Source organism: Aquarana catesbeiana, linkage group LG09, assembly GCF_042186555.1.
Source record: "Aquarana catesbeiana isolate 2022-GZ linkage group LG09, ASM4218655v1, whole genome shotgun sequence".
Lineage (NCBI taxonomy): Eukaryota > Metazoa > Chordata > Amphibia > Anura > Ranidae > Aquarana > Aquarana catesbeiana.
In genome coordinates this window covers 149,742,548-149,760,717 of record NC_133332.1, presented here as the reverse complement: position 1 = coordinate 149,760,717, position 18,170 = coordinate 149,742,548, and the positions used below count along the sequence as shown (strand labels likewise).

General features: G+C 43.2%; 1 protein-coding gene across 2 annotated transcripts in view; it reads right to left on the bottom strand.

The window, feature by feature from the left end:
• Positions 1 to 18,170, bottom strand: part of AFF2 (ALF transcription elongation factor 2) — a 976,027-nt gene that overhangs the window by 22,982 nt on the left and 934,875 nt on the right. For both annotated transcript variants that reach the window (XM_073599267.1, XM_073599268.1), the window contains one exon: positions 1,241 to 1,449. In XM_073599267.1, the coding sequence (XP_073455368.1) occupies positions 1,241 to 1,449 (209 nt within the window). The remainder of the gene's footprint in view (positions 1 to 1,240; positions 1,450 to 18,170) is intronic.

Here is an 18,170-nt window from a genome sequence, read left to right as displayed (position 1 = left end):
TTCAAAACAGCCTCTTTGCTTGCATATGATTGGATGATGGAATTCAGCAGAGATTTTCATACCTTACTATGCTCTGGAGCAACTGCTCTCGCTGAGTGCAATTGCACTTTGCAAAGTGCACAGTCCATTTTCCTTAAATCAACCCCATAGGGTCTGGTGAGATGCAATATATAACATTTTTGGTCTTAGTTTTAGGCTGGTCTTATTCAAATAGGAGTTCTAAAGTGTAAGTAAACCCTACATCTATTTTTCTTTGCCCCTGGGCTGCCTATCGTGTCAGCAGGAGAGTTGAGACAGATAACACAAGAAATGTGCCTGGCAAAAAATGATTTGTTCACAAATATGTATATAGTAAGGCATGACAAACATACTAAATATAGACTTAGGGTTTATATTCACTTTAACTCTTTAGTGCTATAATCCAGATCAATCAGTCAGAAACCATCTTGTAATTTTTCATAGTGAAGTGAGATCTGCTTGGTCCTTCACTTAAGAACTCTTTATTGAATAAAGCTGATTGTTTCATACAGATTGCAAAGAGTGGTCTATGACTGTGCAATTTCTTGCAGATCTCTTATGCTAACACTAAATTGGCAATACATGGCTGGAATCTAAACATTGCAAAAACAAGGGCATGACCACAATTAGGATTCCGGTGATCCCTACTACTACATTTATTAGTATAACTTTGTTTACTAATTTCGATATCACACCGACATCCTTTGTGAATGTTAACAGTTCTAAAGCTCCTGCAGTTCAGATCAATCAAGCATGCTTCAACATCTCCCTGTTACTCCAAAACTAATGCATTTTCCAGAAGAAAATACAAAAATAACACCTTTAAAGGGGTAGCCAGTAAGTCTGGATCCAGTTTTAAGTTGGAACCTCACTTTGAACCTCACTTTAAAGAGTGGCTTACACAGAAATTTCGACTTGAGACAAAATGTAACATATTCTCATGCTCATTCAACACAAATTCTAACTTACCCATACATTGACTGTCAATGAAACATAGCCTAGACAGGGAAATGGCACAATTAAAGGGCCCACGAAGAATAAACATATAGCCCACTTGATTGTTTCTTTTTCTTTCAGACCCCAAACCTGCTGCAAACAGTCTCCAAGATGTAATATTTTGTAGTGAAGAGAAAATAATAACACTAAGGGCTCATTTACACTTACTTCGACTTTATGGGTAGGTCTGACCAATACAGTAATAACTAAAGTGTGTTGGACGCACCTTTATTTTCTTTTGCAAGCTTGTCGGCCATGTCCCAGTGTTCATAACTACGCAATACATTGTTGGTGATGTTTACATGACTAGCAGCCATGTGGTGAATACGCTGTGGAATAGACACTGTGCCTGTAGAAGAGGAGCCTGGGGCTACGTTGCTGTTCCCAGCCGATCCTACTGGAGATGGGCACATTGGAGAAGGGGTCTCTGTATTCCTGAAATAAAGTAGGATCATGTGTTCAGGTTTGTTGCCCTTTACCAAAAACATGGAATAAATGTTTTTTGATATAGTAGAAACAGCAATACATTCAGCAGCCTGTCAATGGTAGGGTCAACAGTGCTGAGCACAAGCTAAAAGCCTGCAGCCTTTATTAAAAAATATAATTCTCTTATCTAAAGTACTCCTGCCTTGACACCCAACCTCATTCATAGATACATAGTTACATAATAGGTGAGGGTGAAAAAAGACACAAGTCCATCAAGTCAAACCTATGTGTGTGATTATATGTCAGTATTACATTGTATATCCCTGTATGTTGCGGTTGTTCAGGTGCTTATCTAATAGTTTCTTGAAACTATCAATGCCCCTCGCTGAGACCATCGCCTGTGGAAGGGAATTCCACATCCTTGCCGCCCTCACAGTAAAGAACCCTCTACGTAGTTTCAAGTTAAACCTCTTTTCTTCTAATTTTAATGAGTGGCCACGGGTCTTGTTAAACTCCCTTCTGCAAAAAAGTTTTATCCCTATTGTGGGGTCACCGGTATGGTATTTGTATATTGAAATCATATCCCCTCTCAAGCGTCTCTTCTCCACAGAGAATAAGTTCAGTGCTTGCAACCTTTCCTCATAACTAATATCCTCCAGACCCTTTATTAGCTTTGTTGCCCTTCTTTGTACTCGCTCCATTTCCAGTACATCCTTCCTGAGGACTGGTGCCCAGAACTGGACAGCATACTCTAGGTGCGGCCAGGCCAGAGTCTTGTAGAGCGGGATAATTATCGTTTTATCTCTGGAGTTGATCCCCTTTTTAATGCATGCCAATATTCTGTTTGCTTTGTTAGCAGCAGCTTGGCATTGCATGCCATTGCTGAGCCTATCATCTACCAGGACCCCCAGGTCCTTTTCCATCCTAGATTCCCCCAGAGGTTCTCCTCCCAGTGTATAGATTGCATTCATATTTTTGCCACCCAAATGCATTATTTTACATTATTGATAAATGAGCCTAGCACCTAACAGACTGCTGAATGCCATACACCTAATTTTTAACCTAGTTTTATCTTCCATATTCCTAAAACTTAAAATGCATGTAAATGAACTTCTCCTTTTTGGTCTTATAAGTAAACTATTAAAAGCACCTTGTTTTATATCTGTTCAATAAGTGCAAAAAAATGTTGATCCTGCTAGAAATTCAATGCTGTCCTATCTTAAACAATGTTAACAGGAAGTGTAGTAGGACTACAAAACGCATCCCCGCTGTGTTATGGAGAAGAGGAGAGGGGAAGGTGTTATGTGGTTATAACACACTCCCTATCCTAGGGTGACAACGCTTCTCCACCATAGATACAGATCATTGCCGCTCCAGGATAGGAACTGTGTTAGTGGTAGGATAACCATTTTAAAAAGAAGGAAGTATAGCCTAAAAAAGTAAAAAAAAACTAAAGCAGCCACCACATATAAAGTTTGGCTAGCGTGAATATATTATATTTTTATTATTGAGTTTAGGTACATTTTAACCTAACCCCAGGGCCGTCTTTAATATTGATTGGACCCTGGGCAAAACTTTTCTTGGGCCCCCCCATGCAGTTTTGCTCTCCACCTGCTCTGAGACATACAATAAATAGCAGCTAGACTCAAAATCAGTTTACTAAATCAGATCAGGCAACTATTGTGATTGGTTGCCAGAGGTTTCAGTGTATCATTACCGCTCACTGACTGGTTGCTAGAGGTTACAGCACACATTACAGATCACTGATTAGTTGCTAGAGGTTACAGCACATGATTGCTGCTTGTTGATTGGTTGCTAGTGATTACTGTGGATATGATTTCATTGGGGCATGATATACATATCAATGCCGCCGACTGCCACTATTTACATATGAATGCTGCATCTATTTACATATGAATGCCGGTAATTTACATTTAAACACAGGGTCTGCAGGTGAGTCATCTGTACACAACACTAGGGCAGAGCAGGGCAGCATTAGTAGCAGCACTTTACATTGAAATATTGGGACACAGCACAGGACTAAAACCTCAAGGGACGAGGGAATTTAAACCAGGATAGTTGGCAAGTATGAGGCAGCTGCTTTGGGCCCTACAACAATGACAGGGCCCAGGGCAGCCTCCCCTTTTGCCCTGCCTTAAAAATGTCCCTGCCTAACCCTCTAGAAGGAACCATAATGCTAATCTCGCTAATCTGGAAAATTTTAAAATGCTGTCTTGCAGTGGGGCTGTACCCAAGCTGCAAGGATTAACTGCTTGTTTATTCTTTTCTACTTTACATACTTGTCCCTTCACTACCCTGGCAGACAGTGGTCCCCCATGCTATGGTGGTGGACTGTCCCTCAGGGTCCTCACATCCAATACAGGGCTGCGGACCCTGCATTGGTATTGATGATGTCAGGACCTTAGACCACTGGAGCATGGAGGAGAACATGCTGTGGGAATCAGTGTGGGAGCAGAGGGTCGGGTAAGTAAGTCTTCTTTTCTATGCCCCTGGACCTAAATGGGCAGCTAACTTTTTCAGTTTGAACATGGTCTCACTGCAAGAGAGAATTCTCAAATGTCCCAGAATTGGGTTTTAAGCAGGTATTCTGCTTTATAAATGAGATGCATCCTGTAATACAAAAAGATTTTATTCTGCATTATCCAAAATGAAATGAAGAATTCCTCTTATAATGCCACCATCTTTTGGTGGCATTTAGTCATTTGTTTTTCTTTTATTTTTTTTGCTAAACAAATGAAAAAAGACTGAAAATTTGGAAAAAAAACACATATTTTTTCTCCTTCATTGATGTGTGCTGCTGAGGCTGCACTGATGGGCACTGATAGGCTGCACTGATTGGCACTGATGAGTTGGCACTTACGGGTACTGATAGGCTGCACTAATGGGCACTGATGAGGCAGCACTGATGGGCACTGATGAGGAGGCACTGATATGCGGCACCGATGGGCAATGATAGGCACCACTAATGGGCACTGATAGGCAGCACTAATAGGCAGCACTGATAGGTGACTCTGATGAGGAGGCACTGATTGACAACACTGATGAGCAATGGTTGGCAGCACTGGTGGCCATTGATTTGTAGCATTGGTGGGCACTGATAGGCAGCACTGGTGGGCATTGTTGGGTCTGCACTGATAATCAAACAAGATATTTGGGGGCACACCCTAAAAGATGCATTAAAGATGGTGCAGCCATAAGACCATACAATAGAAGAAGATATTACAGCGCACACGTGCAAAAAAGACATTTACCTCCAGCAAGGCTAGTTTAAAACACCTAAACATTTTCAAAAAACATTATCAAAAATATGGGGATTTGGTCACACCATACTGCTATATGGTGCTAAGCCCACTTACTGCGTCAAAGTACCCCATGATCAGTGGGTCCTACACTGTCCATAGACTGGGAGATCCTGCATCTCTAAACCATGAGAGCAATACACTCTTCTAAATGTTGTTTGTATATTGTATGGATTCTGACCAAATCCCTTTGGGTGAGGAGCACCCCACTCCCTCATCAAGTACCTCTCATTAGTGTCCACTTGTGTCATGGGTGGAGACCTCATGATTCTCCCATTTAGAAGAGTGTATTGCTCTCATGGTTTAGAGATGCAGGATCTCCCAGTTTATGGACAGTGTAGGACCCACTGATCATGGGGTACTTTGACGCAGTAAGTGGGCTTAGCACCATATAGCAGTATGGTGTGACCAAATCCCCATATTTTTGATAATGTTTTTTGAAAATGTTTAGGTGTTTTAAACTAGCCTTGCTGGAGGTAAATGTCTTTTTTGCATGTGTGCGCTGTAATATTTTCTTCTATTGTATGGTCTTATGGCTGCACCATCTTTAATGCATCTTTTAGAGTGTGCCCCCCAAATATCTTGTTTGTATATTGTATGGATTCTGACCAAATCCCTTTGGGTGAGGAGCACCCCACTCCCTCATCAAGTGCCTCTCATTAGTGTCCACTTGTGTCATGGGTGGAGACCTCATGATTCTCCGATTTAGAAGAGTGTATTGCTCTCATGGTTTAGAGATGCAGGATCTCCCAGTCTATGGACAGTGTAGGACCCACTGATCATGGGGTACTTTGATGCAGTAAGTGGGCTTAGCACCATATAGCAGTATGGTGTGACCAAATCCCCATATTTTTGATAATGTTTTTTGAAAATGTTTAGGTGTTTTAAACTATCCTTGCTGGAGGTAAATGTCTTTTTTGCATGTGTGCGCTGTAATATTTTCTTCTCTTGCACTGATAATCAAGACACTAATAATCAGTGTCCTGATTATCAGTGTAGAAGGCCCTTTCACACAAGCAGGTTATTGGCTCTCCTCTCCTCAGCGTGAGGAAAGGAATGCCAATGTCAGGTCACCTTGAGGCTAGGTGACAGATGCACACCATTGGGATCAGGAGTGCACCGCAAGGTAGTGGACCCTACGGCTGACTACTGCGGATGGGAGTCAGGGTGGCAAGGAAGGCAGGGCTGCTGGAACACCAAGACGGATCCCACTGGGGTTAGAGCATAAGATTACCTGGGGCGCAAAGTCTAAGAGCCAGCAGGTGTTCGCCTCTAGTGGTGAGGATGGACTGGGCTGCAACTGGCTCCAGGTCACGACCCCCAGGGTCCCCCAGCTCACACCCGCAGTAGGCAACAGAAGGATAGTAAGGGAATAAGCCAAGGTCGGGGCCACAAGCAGACAAGGACAACAGAGTTCACGCCAAGGTTCAGGGTCACAGGCAACCAGCGATAGTCGGGAACATGCCAAAGGTCAGGGTCACAAGCAGACAGGGAAAGTCGAGAACAGGCCAAAGTTGGCAACTGGAATCAGACATAGGAAACACAGCAAGTACACACAAAAGCTAACACTTAATGGTTGATCAGCACTGCTGGCTTGCAGTGCACAGGTTAATTTAGAGTTCCCTGATAGGGCCTGGGGTGGGGCCATGCTTAGAGGAGAGGTTATAAAACCAGCCAGGTATAAGTGGCTGGCCTCTTAGCCTGAACACATGAGGAGAAGGTAAGCTGACAGAGAAAGATTACTGCATAACCATGACAGCCAATAATCGGCATGGTCAGCTATCATCTGACACCCCTGATCATGTAGTAAATGGCTGCTGTGATTGGCCCTTTACCCTGATCTGTGATCAGCTTGTCCCCACAGGGGGTGCATGGCAGTGCAATCACAGGAGGACTTCCATGGACACCCTCTTGGCAATGTAAGCCTGCGCTGTAGCCGTCTTTGGACTATAGCATGGGCGGGAACTGGTTAATATTAGTGAGTAAATAAAACACGTTTTTCTATGACACAGCACAGTTTAGTTACAAGACAGAACAAATATATTAATTACACCAGAATCAACAAAAGTTAATCAATACCAGTGGCCATTTCACTTATTCTTTACTTTTTCTTTACTGTAACATGTTTAGATACTTATTCGGATATTTTAGTTACATTCATTGGCTATCCTGCAAACAAAACAACAGTGCACAAGTCAGTATATCCACCAACTTTATTCTATGGTCTATATAAACCATTGCACCTAGATTTGGCTTGGTTTCAAGAGATCCCCAAATTTTCCACTTCTTATTAAGTGATTGAACAGTACTGACTGGCATATTCAAGGCTTTGGATATCTTTTTATATCCTTTTCCAGCTTTGTAAAGTTTCAATACCTTGTTACGCAGGTCTTTTGACCATTCTTTTCTACCTCCTCATGGCTGAGTGTCTAGCCTGCTTAGTGCATCCATGTGAGAGCTAACAAACTCATTGACAATTTATACACAGACACTAATTGTGATTTAAAAAGCCACAAATGTGGGAAATTAAAGTTTAATTGTCATTTTAACCTGTGTGTGCCACCTTCTGTGACTGTACCAAGGCCAAACATGCCAGGGTATGTAAACTTTTTATCAGGGCCATTTGGGTCATTTCTGTTATCATTATGACTTTAAAAGGATCCAAAAAATGATGTGAAAATAAATGGCTTCATGTGATTGCTATCCCTAAATAAAAGATTAATTAATAAAGGTTTTTTGGCATGATCAGTCATATTTTCAATATTATTGCCAAAATTCCACAATTTCTGCCAGGTTATGCAAACTTTTGAGCACAACTGTATATGTGTGTGTGTGTATATATATATATATATATATATATATATATATATATATATACACACACACAGTGGGGACTGAAAGTATTCAGACCCCCTTAAATTTTTCACTCTGTTATATTGCAGCCATTTGCTAAAATCATTTAAGTTCATTTTTTCCTCATTAACCGCTTGCCGACCGCCGGCCGTCAATTGATGGCCAGGCGGCGCGGCTCTCATTGCGGGAGGGCATCATATGACGGCCTCCCATTTAAACAGGGAATGCGCGCGATCGTGCGCGCGCATCCCTGTTCCTTCGGTGGCGGCGTGTCACGGAGACACTGCTCGCCACCGAGGGAGGTGAACAGCCATTGGACATGGCTGTTTACCACGTGATCGGTCGTTATGAAGTCATGGCCGATCACAGATAGGTCCACCCCATTATGCACGGCGCATGCGCACGATCGCGCTGCGCGTGCACGTCGGTGGCGGAGTGTTCCCGGGAACACTACTCGTCACCGACGCCGGTAAACAGCCATTGGCTGGCTGTTTACCCACGTGATCGGCTGTGATCCATTCACAGCCGATCATAAATGTAAACACAGAGTTACCAGCTCTTCTCTCCTCACACACCATTCCAGTGTGAGGAGAGAAGAGCCAGAAGCAGTGAGTTACCGATCTGTGTCTGCACCAACACCACACCTGTCCCATCGCCCCCCCCAATTGTCATCTGTCACCCAACAGTCACCATAGTCACCCAATAAAGTGCACCCGTCACATAAGGGACTGCCATCAGTGACCGTCAGCGGTGCACCTGTCACCCGTCACAAATCAGTGACCATCAGCGGTGCACCTGTCACCCGTCACAAATCAGTGACCATCAGCGGTGCACCTGTCACCCGTCACAAATCAGTGACCATCAGCGGTGCACCTGTCACCCGTCAGCCATCACCCGTCACCCATCAGTGACCACCAGCCATCACCCGTCACCCATCAGTGACCGCCAGCCATCACCCGTCACCCATCAGTGACCGCCAGCCATCACCTGTCACCCATCAGTGACCGCCAGCCGTCACCCATCAGTGACCGCCAGCCGTCACCCATCAGTGACCGCCAGCCATCACCCGTCACCCATCAGTGACCGCCAGCCATCACCCATCACCCATCAGTGACCGCCAGCCATCACCCATCAGTGACCGCTAGCCATCACCCGTCACCCATCAGTGACCGCCAGCCATCACCCGTCACCCATCAGTGACCGCCAGCCATCACCCGTCACCCATCAGTGACCGCCAGCCATCACCCGTCACCCATCAGTGACTGCCAGCCGTCACCCGTCACCCATCAGTGACCGCCAGCCGTCACCCATCAGTGACCGCCAGCCATCACCCGTCACCCATCAGTGACCGCCAGCCATCACCCATCACCCATCAGTGACCGCCAGCCTTCACCCGTCACCCATCAGTGACCGCTAGCCATCACCCATCAGTGACCACCAGCCATCACCCATCACCCATCAGTGACCGCCAGCCATCACCCGTCACCCATCAGTGACCGCCAGCCATCACCTGTCACCCATCAGTGACCGCCAGCCATCACCCGTCACCCTTCAGTGACCGCCAGCCATCACTCGTTACCCAACACCTGTCACCCATCAGTGACCGTCAGCCATCACCAATCACCTGTCACCTTTTAGTGACCGTCATCCATCACCAGTAACTGTCCGTGGCCTGTCACCCATCAGTGACCATCGCCTGTCACACCGTCATCACCGATCAGTGAACGTCAGCTGCCACCCATCGCACAGCCCATCAGTGACCGTCACCTGTCACACCACGTCATGTCCAAAAGAGTATACAGCAGTGAGGAGGCGTTCCAGATCCTCTCCATGACCGATGAGAGCAACGGGGAGTTCTCATCAGATTCCAATTCGGATTCTGATTCAAGTTTGGCATTTGAACCAAATAGTGAATCGGCAAATGATTCGGAGGAAGAATGGGTCCCTCCCAAAAGGGCACGGCACTCTGGAAACCAGGATTATATTCCCAGGCCCAGTACCAGTGCTGCCACCACCAATAGGCCCCAGGAACAAATTCCCAGGCCCAGTACCAGCGCTGTCGCCAGCGTTAGGCCCCGGGAACAAATGCCCAGTACCAGCGCTGCCGCCGGCGATAGGCCCCAGGAACATATGCCCAGACCCAGTACCAGTCCTGCCACATCACGCCTGAGTACCAGCACAGGAAATTCCAATCCAACTACTGGAGTGTCACACCCCCCAAGAGCCAGGGCCTCTACATACATGCCAGATGGTCTTGCCAACCCGATATGGCTGCCTTCCAACTCGGCATCGCCAATTATTCCCCCGTTCTCAGCACTGCCAGGTGTGCAGACCAACACCCAAAATTTCTCAGAGATTGATTTCTTTCATATGTTTTTGCCCGACACTATGCTGCAATTTATTGTGGACCAGACAAATTTGTATGCCCAGCAATATATTGCCAACAACCCCCAATCATCCTATGCCCGTCCTTTTGAGTGGAGAGATCTGAATTTGGAGGAGTTCAAAGTGTTTATGGGCCTCACCCTAAACATGGGGATTACAAAAAAAAATGAAGGACATGCCTATTGGTCCACCAACCCTATCCACAATATGCCCATTTATTCTGCCCTAATGTCCAGGTCCCAATACAAGATGATAATGCGCTTTCTTCACTTCAGCGACAACACCCAGTGCCCTCCCCACAATCATCCAAATTACCACAAGTTATACAAGATTCGCCCACTGATAAATTTCTTTTCTCAACAATTTGCAGAACTCTATGTCCCCAATCAGAATATTTGCGTCGATGAGTCCCTGGTACCCTTTTCAGGCCGGCTAGGAATAAAGCAGTATATTCCTAGCAAAAGGGCCAGATACGGAGTAAAGTTATACAAGCTATGTGAGAGAGCCACGGGATATTTGTATGCGTTCTGCATATATGAAGGAAAAGATTCCCAGCTCCAGCCCCCTGGGTGCCCGGCCTACATGGGCACAACTAGAAAGATTGTATGGGACCTGGCATACCCACTTCTAAACAAAGGATATCACATTTACGTTGACAACTTTTACACAAGCCTGCCCCTTTTCAAACACTTATACACTGCAAAAACCCTGGCCTGTGGAACCTCCAGAAAAAATAGAAAGGGCTTCCCACAATCTTTAGCGAACAAAAAGCTGCGAAGTGGGGAAAGAGCATCATTGAGATGCAACGAAGTGCTGGCCTTGAGGTGGAAGGATAAGAGGGACGTGCACATGATGTCCACCATCCATGAAGACACTGCAATTGAGGTACAAAGAAGACAAGGTCCCATTGAAAAGCCAACATGTGTCCAAGATTATAATCTCTACATGGGGAGGTAGGTTTTAACGATCAAATGATTCAGCCCTATTTGTCAATAAGGAGGTCCCGATTCTGGTATAAGAAGGTAGCAATTTATCTCATCCATTTGGCCATTTACAATTCCTACGTAGTCTACACCAAATCCATTGAAAGCCCCGCCCCCTTCCTAAAATTCATAGAAGAAGTTGTCACGTCCCTCATCTATCACCAAAGACCCCCCCAGAAGACCTTCGCTCTGAGGCTGTTTGCCGACTCCATGAGCGCCACTTCCCCTTCAGCATTCCACCATCTGAAGCAGGCCGAAGATGGCAAAAAAAATGTCGCGTGTGCACCAAAAGAGGATTTAGAAAAGATACCAGCTACCATTGTCCCCAGTGTCCCTCCCAACCTGGCCTTTGCATCGGTGAATGCTTCCAACTTTATCATACATCCATAAAATATTAGCCAATATTTTTAACCATTTCCCCATTTTCATCATCTGTGCTGACCATTTTCCATTCTTTCCCAAATAACCATGCCACTGCCTTCCATGTGAACTGACCCTGGCCTGTTTTTTGACTATGCCTCTGCCTACCGTTTGGACTGCTTTCATGTGAACTGACCCTGGCCTGTTTTGTGACTATGCCTCTGCCTACCGTTTGGACTGCCTCCACGTGAACTGACCCTGGCCTGTTTTATCAACTACTCTACTGCCTACCGCTTGGACTGCTTACATGTGAACCGACCCTGGCCTGTTTTATGTACTATGCTTTTGCCTACCGCTTGGACTGATCTGTTGCCCTGCTACTGTAGTACACAGGGGTCTCACATATGTGAGGGGCTCCAGAATTGTTTTTCCGGTTGGAGAAAACAATTATTTTTGTTTTCTCCGGGTTTCGGAATTAGGTACTGGAGTCCGGAGGCTTCATAGAGATTTGGGTGGGTCGAAGCCTCTACCCCTGTGCCCCTGTGCACAGGTCTTACCTGATTGTGGCCCTCAGCCTGCTGCTGACTTACTGCCACCATGCCCATGCCTGTTGCATGAATGGACCACACCGCTACCTGGACTATGCAAATAATTCGCTGTAGCAGGAGGCATTATGTTTATGAAGGGCTGGAGAGCGGTACAATAATGAGTGTCTGCAGTTAACAGTGTACCAGGACCAATATTATGGCTGTGCTGGCTGTCTCTGCCTGGACAATTTCTATGGACTGTGCTGTGCCGACTATAGACAATATTCCTGCCTGCTGCCTGGATAGTTAATATTGCTGTCGCTAAGCACCTCCCTGCCTGCTGCCTGGACCAGTGCTCTTCTCTGTGTATACTACTAAAAGCACAGGTAATGCTTTTTTTTTACCCTTTCTGCAAAAGAATTTATTTTGGATTGTAATTCTTGGTATGTGTATGCTATGTGTTAGAAATATGAAGGGTTTTCAAAAATGATAGGTTGCCAGGAAATTATATATGTCATTTATGCTCCTAGAACGCCTGATGGTGCTACTTGGATGTTGGACCTCTGTATGTGGCCAGGCTGTGTAAAAGTCTCACACATGTGGTATTGCCATACTCAGGAGGAGTAGCAGAATGTATTTTGGGGTGTCATCTTTGCTACGTACATGCTATGTGTTGGAAATATCTGATAAATGGACAACTTTGTGTAAAAAAAAATGCGTTTTCATTTTTTTCCACATTTTCCAAAAACTTCTGGAAAAAAATGAACCGTTCAAAAGACTCATTGTGCCTCATAGATTATACATTGGGGTGTTTGCTTTCCAAAATGGGGTCATTTTGGGGGCAATTCCATTGTCCTGGTGCTCCAGGGCCTTCAAAAATGCAATAGGTGGTTGAGAAATGAGATGTGTCATTTATGCTCGTAGATCGCCTGATGGTGCTACTTCAATGTTGGGCCTTTGTATGTGGCCACGCTGTGTAAAAGTCTCACACATGTGGTATCGCTATACTCAGGAGGAGTAGCAGAATGTATTTTGGGGTGTCATCTTTGCTACGTACATGCTATGTGTTGGAAATATCTGATAAATGGACAACTTTGTGTAAAAAAAAATGCGTTTTCATTTTTTTCCACATTTTCCAAAAACTTCTGGAAAAAAATGAACAGTTCAAAAGACTCATTATGCCTCATAGATTATACGTTGGGGTGTTTGCTTTCCAAAATGGGGTCATTTTGGGGGCAATTCCATTGTCCTGGTGCTCCAGGGCCTTCAAAATTGTAATAGGTAGTTGAGAACTGAGATGTGTCATTTATGCTCGTAGAACGCATGGAGATGCTACTTCAATGTTGGGCCTTTGTATGTGGCCAGGCTGTGTAAAAGTCTCACACATGTGGTATCGCCATACTCAGGAAGAGTAACAGAATGTATTTTGGGGTGTAATTTGTTGTATGCATATGCTCTGAGAGAGAAATAACCTGTTAATATGACAATTTTGTAAAAAAAAAAAAAAAAATCTTCATTTTGCAAAGAATTGTGGGAAAAAAATTACAACTTAAAAAAATTCACCATGCTACTTACTTAATACCTTGGAATGTCTACTTTCTAAAAAGGGGTCATTTAGGGGGTATTTGTACTTTTCTGACTTGTTAGTGTCCCAAGAAATGAGATAGACCATCAGTACATCTGTGTGATCAGATGTGATCAATTTTCAGTGATTGGCACCATAGTTTGTAGACTCTATAACTTTCACAAAGATCAAATAATTTACACTAATTTGGGTTATTTTTACCAAAGATATGTAGCAGTATAAATTTTGGCCAAAATTTATGAAGAAAAATTACTAATTTGCAAAATTTTACGACAGAAACAAAGAAAAAGGCATTTTTTTCACAAAATTTTCGGTCTTTTTTATTTATAGCACAAAAAATAAAAAACCCACTAGTGATTAAATACCACCAAAAGAAAGCTCTATTTGTGTGAAAAAAAGGACGCAAATTTCATATGGGTACAGTGTTGCATGACTGAGTAATTGTCATTCAAAGTGTGAGAGCGCTGAAAGCTGAAAATTGGTCTGGGCAGGAAGGGGGTGTAAGTGCACTGTATTGAGGTGGTTAATGTACACACAGCACCCCATATTGACAGAAAAACACAGAATTGTTGACATTTTTGCAGATTTATTAAAAAAAGAAAAACTGAAATATCACATGGTCCTAAGTATTCAGACCCTTTGCTCAGTATTTAGTAGAAGCACCCTTTTGATCTAATACAGGCATGATTCTTTTTGGGAAAGATGCAACAAGTTTTTCACACCTGGATTTGGGGATCCTGTGATATTCCTCCTTGAAGATCCTCTCCAGTTCTGTCAGGTTGGATGGTAAATTTTGGTGGACAGCCTTTTTTAGGTCTCTCCAGAGATGCTCAAATGGGTTTAAGTCAGGGCTCTGGCTGGACCATTCAAGAACAGTTACGGAGTTGTTGTGAAGCCACTCCTTCGTTATTTTAGCTATGTGCTTAGGGTCATTGTCTTGTTGGAAGGTAGACCTTCGGCCCAGTCTGAGGTCCTGAGCACTCTGGAGAAGGTTTTTGTCCAGGATATCCCTGTACTTGGCCACATTCATCTTTCCCTCGATTGTAACCAGTTGTCCTGTCCCTGCAGCTGAAAAACACCCCCACAGCATGATGCTGCCACCACCATGCTTCACTGTTGGGACTGTATTGGACAGGTGATGAGCAGTGCCTGGTTTTCTTCACACATACCGCTTAGAATTAAGGCCAAAAAGTTCTATCTTGGTCTCATCAGACCAGAGAATCTTATTTTTCACCATCTTGGAGTCCTTCAGGTGTTTTTTAGCAAACTCCATGCGGGCTTTCATGTGTCTTGCACTGAGGAGAGGCTTCCGTCAGGCCACTCTGCCATAAAGCCCTGACTGGTGGAGGCCTGCAGTGATGGTTGACTTTCTACAACTTTCTCCCATCTCCTGACTGCATCTCTGGAACTCAGCCACAGTGATCTTTGGGTTCTTCTTTACCTTTCTCACCAAGGCTCTTCTCCCCCAATAGCTCAGTTTGGCCAGACGGCCAGATCTAGGAAGGGTTCTGGTCGTCCCAAACATCTGCCATTTAAGGATTATGGAGGCCACTGTGCTCTTAGGAACCTTAAGTGCAGCAAAAATTTTTTGTAACCTTGGCCAGATCTGTGCCTTGCCACAATTCTGTCTCTGAGCTCTTCAGGCAGTTCCTTTGACCTCATGATGCTCATTTGCTCTCACATGCATTGTGAGCTGTAAGGTCTTATATAGACAAGTGTGTGGCTTTCCTAATCAAGTCCGAACAGTATAATCAAACACAGCTGCACTCAAATAAAGGTGTAGAACCATCTCAAGGATGATCAGAAGAAATGAACAGCACCTGAGTTAAATATACGAGTGTCACAGCAAAGGGTCTGAATACTTAGGACCATGTGATATTTCAGTTTTTCTTATTTAATAAATCTGCAAAAATGTCAAAAATTCTGTGTTTTTCGGTCACTATGGGGTGCTGTGTGTACATTAATGAGGAAAAAAAAATTAACTTAAATGATTTTAGCAAATGGCTGCAATATAACAAAGAGAGAACAATTTAAGGGGGTCTGAATACTTTCCGTCCCCACTATATATATATATATATATATATATATATATATATATATATATATATATATATATATATATATATTATAATAGCATTTTGTAAATGAATCTTAATAGTACAGTACAGATATTAGTAAATTAACTTGACCACATTTCCTGATTCCACCATCAAAGCATTTTAGAACACTTTTCTTCTAAAATCTAATAATAATACTAAAGTGCACTCCTACATTTTTAGCAAAGGCTTCCAACAGCATCCATGTGAGTAACCAAATGAACACTTGAAATCCTTTATGTCTTTTTTTTTTTTTTTAGAAAATCAGAACCAAAACAAACATGTATTATACATTCCAGCAAGGTGCCTCTTTTCAGTAATGTTATGAAAAGGCTGCTGGTTTCCCTTCAGATTCTATAGCTGTGTATAGATGATTCACATACTAAAAGCTTTAGCATTTTATTGTTAATCGCAGTTGATAAAGGTGAAAAAAAAAAAGGGGGTTACTTATTTTCCTTTATTCTGCTTGCTCTATATTAAAGAGAGACAACGTAAGACCTCTGGATTTCTGATAGTTATTATGAATTTCTACCTGCTGCCAAATTCTATCAGTGCTACTGGTAGCCAGGAAAAAAAAGATCTCAACAGATAACACAAAGCCTATTATTTTAGCATTTTGGGAAAACCACAATGGCAATTTCCTCCAAACACAGCCAGCATGACCGTCATCGCACGACTCATAAAAGGCCCCTGCTGCGTCTTATTGTCAGCAGAAAGCAAGCAAGAATTACGAACATTTCTATACAATTCCTTCGGAAATGGTATGGGAAATTGTTTGTAATTACAGATGAGTCTTTCCATAGAGTTTAGCAAAAAAAAAAGAAAAGAAAAAAAATGAAAAGCGTGTATTTGGTGCAGAACTAATACTGATTACAGAGAGGCGCTTAATTCCATATGAGGTGATTAGCAATCACCTGGTGCAAAAAAACCCGCTGGATATTAAAAGGCCTTCGCTCTCATGCACATAGACAGCGGGGTGCCAGCAGTGTAGAAACTGCTTCTGAATTATACTTGATAATTTAACTCCCTGAAGAAAGCCAAGGTGCTCTCTATGTCTCACTTTTATGCTGCAGCTGAACGGCTTGAGCTAGTTTTTAATCTATGCTCATATCTGCCACATGCATTCAATCGCCCGTTACTTGAAACTGATGAAAAATCTTCTAGTAATCTCAGGTTGTCTTTAAAGCCCATCTCCAGGCAATGTGACAAAAAAATGTTAGCGTGCCCTCATCAAAGATGTTATGGATATATATATATATATATATATATATATATATATATATATATATGCTCACCAGCCACTTTATTAGGTACACCTTGCTAGTACCAGGTTGGACCCCCTTTTACCTTCAGTAATGCCTTAATTCTTCATGGCATACAGGGTGTTGGAAACATTCCTCAGAGATTTTGGTCCATATTGACATGATAGGATCAAGCAGTTGCTATAAATTTGTCAGCTGCACATCCATGATGTGAATCTCCCATTCCACCACATCTTAAAGGTGCTCTATTGGATTGAGATCTGGTGACTGTGGAGGCCATTGGGGTACAGTGAACTCATTGCCATGTTCAAGAAACCAGTGGTGAGATGATTTGAGCTTTGTGACATGGTGCATTATTCTGCTGGAAGTAGCTATCAGAAGATGGGTACACTGTAGTCATAAAGGGATGGACATGGTCAGCAACAATACTCAGATAGGCTGTGGCATTTAAATGATGCTCAATTAAGGGGCCCAAAGTGTGCCAAGAAAATATCGCCCACACCATTACACCACCAGCCTGAACTATTGATACAAGGCAGGATGGATCCATGCTTTCATGTTGTTTATGCCAAATTCTGACCCTACCATCTGAATGTCGCAGCTGAAATCAAGACTTATCAGACCTGGCAATATTTTTTCAATCTTCTATTGTCCAATTCTGGTGAGCCTATACAAATTGTAGCCTCAGTTTCCTGTTCTTAGCTGACGGGAGTGACACCCGGTGTGGTCCTCTGCTGCTGTAGTCCATTCGCTTCAAGGTTCAGTGTGTTGTGCATTCAGAGATAGTTTTCTGCATACTTTGGTTGTAACAGGTGGTTATTTGAGTTACTATTGCCTTTCTATCATCTCAACCCATTTTCCTCTGACTGCTGACATCAACAAGGCATTTTCGTCCACACAACTGCTGCTCACTGGATATTTTCTCTTTTTCAGACCATTCTCTGTAAACCCTAGAGATGGTTGTGTGTGAAAATCCCAGAAGATCAGCAGTTTTTGAAATACTCAGACCAGCCCATCTGGCACCAACATTCAAAAGTCACTTAAAGCCTCTTTCTTCCCCATTCTGATGCTTGGTTTGAACTTCAGCAAATCATGTTCACCACAGCTAGATGCCTAAATGCATTGAGTTGCAGCCATGGCTGATTAACAGTTTGTGTTACCAAGCAATTGAACAGGTGTACCTAATAAAGTGGCTGGTGAATATATATATATATATATATATATATATATATATATATATATATATATATATATATATATATATATTGCATCTGTGTGTGTGTGTGTGTGTGTGTGTGTGTGTGTGTGTGTGTGTGTGTGTATATATATATATATATATATATATATATATGTACAGTG